Source organism: Mchenga conophoros, linkage group LG16 (genome assembly GCF_057382185.1).
Source record: "Mchenga conophoros isolate Kocher_MC1m ecotype Shallow Benthic linkage group LG16, M_conophoros_male_GT1.1, whole genome shotgun sequence".
Taxonomy (NCBI): Eukaryota; Metazoa; Chordata; class Actinopteri; order Cichliformes; family Cichlidae; genus Mchenga; species Mchenga conophoros.
This window is the reverse complement of record NC_140541.1, coordinates 10,339,485-10,343,106: the sequence shown is the minus strand read 5'-3', so window position 1 is coordinate 10,343,106 and position 3,622 is coordinate 10,339,485. Positions and strand designations below refer to the sequence as shown.

The 3,622-nt window shown below is 35.5% G+C and overlaps 1 protein-coding gene across 1 annotated transcript; it reads right to left on the bottom strand.

The window, feature by feature from the left end:
• Positions 1-1,055: 1,055 nt before the first annotated feature.
• Positions 1,056-1,982, bottom strand: LOC146556311 (olfactory receptor 6N2-like). Its single transcript, XM_085250286.1, has one exon. It carries the CDS (start codon positions 1,980-1,982, stop codon positions 1,056-1,058), a length of 927 nt encoding a protein of 308 aa, XP_085106412.1.
• Between the last annotated feature and the right edge of the window lie 1,640 nt (positions 1,983-3,622).

Below are 3,622 nucleotides of genomic sequence, written 5' to 3'. Positions count from 1 at the left end.
AGTAGGTTCCTAATCAGGGCATAGGTCTGTGCGCCCACGCAACTCAACAGTACCGCTCGCTTCTTCTCCTCCTCCTTAATATCATTCGCCACAACGAAGTAATCCAAAATCTCACAATATTCCTCCCAGGATTGCAGCTCGCTGTCGAACGGTACCACTTGCCAACCTCAGTTCATAAGTCACTTATCACGGTGTAACTTCACAGCAAAACCTGGCTTTTACCCTCTCCAACAACTGTTGCCCCCTGGTGGACAAATTCCTGCCACAACATAACAGTTTGTCTGTGTAACTCTGTGTCTCTCTGCTCTACACTCTCCGTGACGTTTTCCCGTGTTTGTACGATTTCAGGTTTGTTCTCTAGTTTTACAAAATTTAGGTTCTCACTTAGTTTTGTCCTTACTTCTGTTCATTTTCACTCACTGTAAATAAACTCACTCGCTTCACTGTCATTGTCTGCAACTTTGATCCTCCTTCACAACACCACATGACTGCTGCCCCAGCTGTGTCACACAGGCTTAATCTGTGCATTCTGAGTTAAAAGATTAACTAAATATTATCTATAAAATGACATATTAGCAATTAGTTGGAACAAGATAACACATTTATTATGCCAGCCTATTTTCATATTAAAGCTATGTCAGGAAGATTGATCTGTAATTTTAAATAACGTGTGAATAACATTAAATTAGATTTTTGTACAGTTATAACCACATTACTTCAAACATAATTATTTGAATCTCCAGCACTACAAATAAAACAGTGAAACACAGTACTATATTATATGTGTATTATAAATACGTAGAAAATAGAAATGAATACCTCAATACTGCAAATATGAACACAATAACAAATTATTATTTTATGGTAAAAGTAACACAATAATATATTACACTATAACTGTAAGAATAATTTAACACAAGATTTTGAGTAAGATTTTTAGTATTAATGCAATCATTAATGACAACACAAGGCTTAAATCTGTGTTAGTTGTATACACATAATTTCACAATTTCAGATTTTTGAATTACATGAATCAAAACAGTGGTTTTGACACACTAGTTGAGTTTGCTTTGACACAACAACCTTTGGAGGTGTTTAGAAATTTCTTTCATCTTTAGTCCATAAATAATTGGATTGAAGAGAGGATTATATGTTATTATTTGGAGTGTCATTAAAAAACGCGCAGTTTTAGAAAAATCTGATTCCAGTCTAGCTATAATCATGTCATAAGTTATCAAACAGGAATAGTTGATTAAAACAAACAGGTGTGGTAAACAGGTCTGTGCAGCTTTTTTCTTGACTTCTCCAGAGCTCCGATAAACAGTTAAAATTATCTTGGTGTATGTAAAAATTATGAATAGCATTGGAAAAAGTCCGGTATTCAATAAAACAAATGCACCATATACAGAGAGAGCTCTTGACATCACACAGTAAAGCTGGATGAGTGAATTATTACAAAAAATGCCTTTCAAAGTAAAGTTACAGAGTTTGTTATTAATATTTAGTATGATCACAACTGCAACTTGACAAGCAGGCAAAAGCCAAGCTAATACAAGCAGAAAAACGACAGTTATTTTTCTCATTATTGTTGGATATTGCAGAGGTTTACATATAGACACATATCTGTCATAGGCCATGGCTGACAACAATAAGAACTCTGAGCAGCTTAAAGAGTAAAATATAAAAACTTGAAAGAGACAGACTTGATAAGATATGATCTGTTTTTCAGATAAGAAATCAGCCAAAAGCTTTGGATAAATATTAGTGCTGAAAAAAAGGGAATTTAATAACAAAGCTGCAATCAAAATATACATGGGCTCATGCAAGCTTTTATGAATAACAATGAGGTATATGATAGAGGTATTACAGCAAATTATTAGAATATATGCTGTGAACAGTATCATAAAATAGAGATATCTGTATTTCTGCACTTCCACATGTCCACCAAGAATTAGATATGTCATATTTAATCCAGGGTTCATTAAAAAAGTTATTTAAAAAATGTAACTAGGTAAGTATATAGTTTTATATAGTCAAACTGTATGAAAATAAATCTCCCTCAGAAGTTGCAAATAGCGAAAGTTAACAAGAACAGATCTTAATCATTCCTCTTTCCCTTCCTCTAAAATGCACTCGGTATGTATTCATCAGAATTCAGAAAGTGAAGTGTTAAACATTTTTACCATGGTTTTATGAGACTGCATAATCCTCAATGGAGCTTGTTAATAATTCATGACACTCCTAAAAACTCTGGAGGCTTCAAATCACAGGAAGGTTATTAGTATCGCAATGGGCCCAAAACGATATACAGCGGGGATGCAAAAGTTTGTGCAACCTTGTTAATAGTCATTATTTTCCTGTATAAATTGTTGGTTGTTACAATAAAATGTCAGTTAAATATATCATATAAGAGACACACAGTGTTATTTGAGAAGTGAAATGAAGTTTATTGGATTTACAGAAAGTGTGCAATAATTATTTGAACAAAATCAGGCAAGTGCATAAATTTGGGCACAACAAAAAAATAAATGAAATCAATATTTAGTAGATCCTCCTTTTACAGAAATTACAGCCTCTAAATGCTTCCTGTAGGTTCCAATGGATTGTGGTTGAAGGTATTTTGGATCATTCCTCTTTACAAAACATCTCTAGTTCATTCAGGTTTGATGGCCTCCGAGCATGGACAGCTCTCTTTAACTCACACCACAGATTTTCAATAATATTCAGGTCTGGGGACTGAGATGGCCATTCCAGAATGTTGTACTTGTTCCTCTGCATCAATGCCTTAGTGGATTTTGAGCAGTGTTTCGGGTCGTTGTCTTGTTGAAAGATCCAGCCCCGGCGCAGCTTCAGCTTTGTCACTGATTCCTGGACATTGGTCTCCAGAATCTGCTGAGTGGAATCTATATATCCCTCAATTTTGACAAGATTCCCAGTCCCTTCACTTGCCCCACAGCCCCACAGCATGATGGAACCACCACTATATTTTACTGTAGGTAGCAGGTGTTTTTCTTGGAATGCTGTGTTCTTTTTCCTCCATGCATAATGCCTCTTGTTATGCCCAAATAACTCAATTTTAGTTTCATCAGTCCACAGCATCCTATTCCAGAATGAAGCTGGCTTGTCCAAATGTTCTTTAGCAAACCTCAAGCGGCTCTGTTTGTGCTGTGGGCAGAGAAAACTGAGCCTGTGGTCTTCCATTTTTTCAATATGTTCCTAACTGTGGATACAGACAGCTTAAATCTCTGAGACAGCTTCCTTTATCCTTACCCTAAACCATGATGGTGAACAATCTTTGTCTTCAGGTCATTTGAGAGTTGTTTTGAGACCCCCATGTTGCTACTCTTCAGAGAAAATTAAAAGAGGAGGGAAACTTACAATTAACCCCCTTAAATACTCACCAGTGTATGGGGTCAGGTGTCACTGAGCTCACCAAGCCAATTTGAGTTCCAATAATTAGTTCTAAAGGTTTTGAAATCAATAAAATGACAACAGTGGCCAAATTTATGCACCTGCCTGATTTTGTTTAAACAATTATTGCACACTTTCTGTAAATCCAATAAACTTCATTTCACTTCTCATATATCACTGTGTGTTTCTCCTATATGATATATTTAACTGA

Coding starts and splice junctions, on each gene's coding strand:
- LOC146556311 (XM_085250286.1), bottom strand. CDS start 1,982: ATGAACCCTGGATTAAATATGACATATCTAATTCTTGGTGGACATGTG.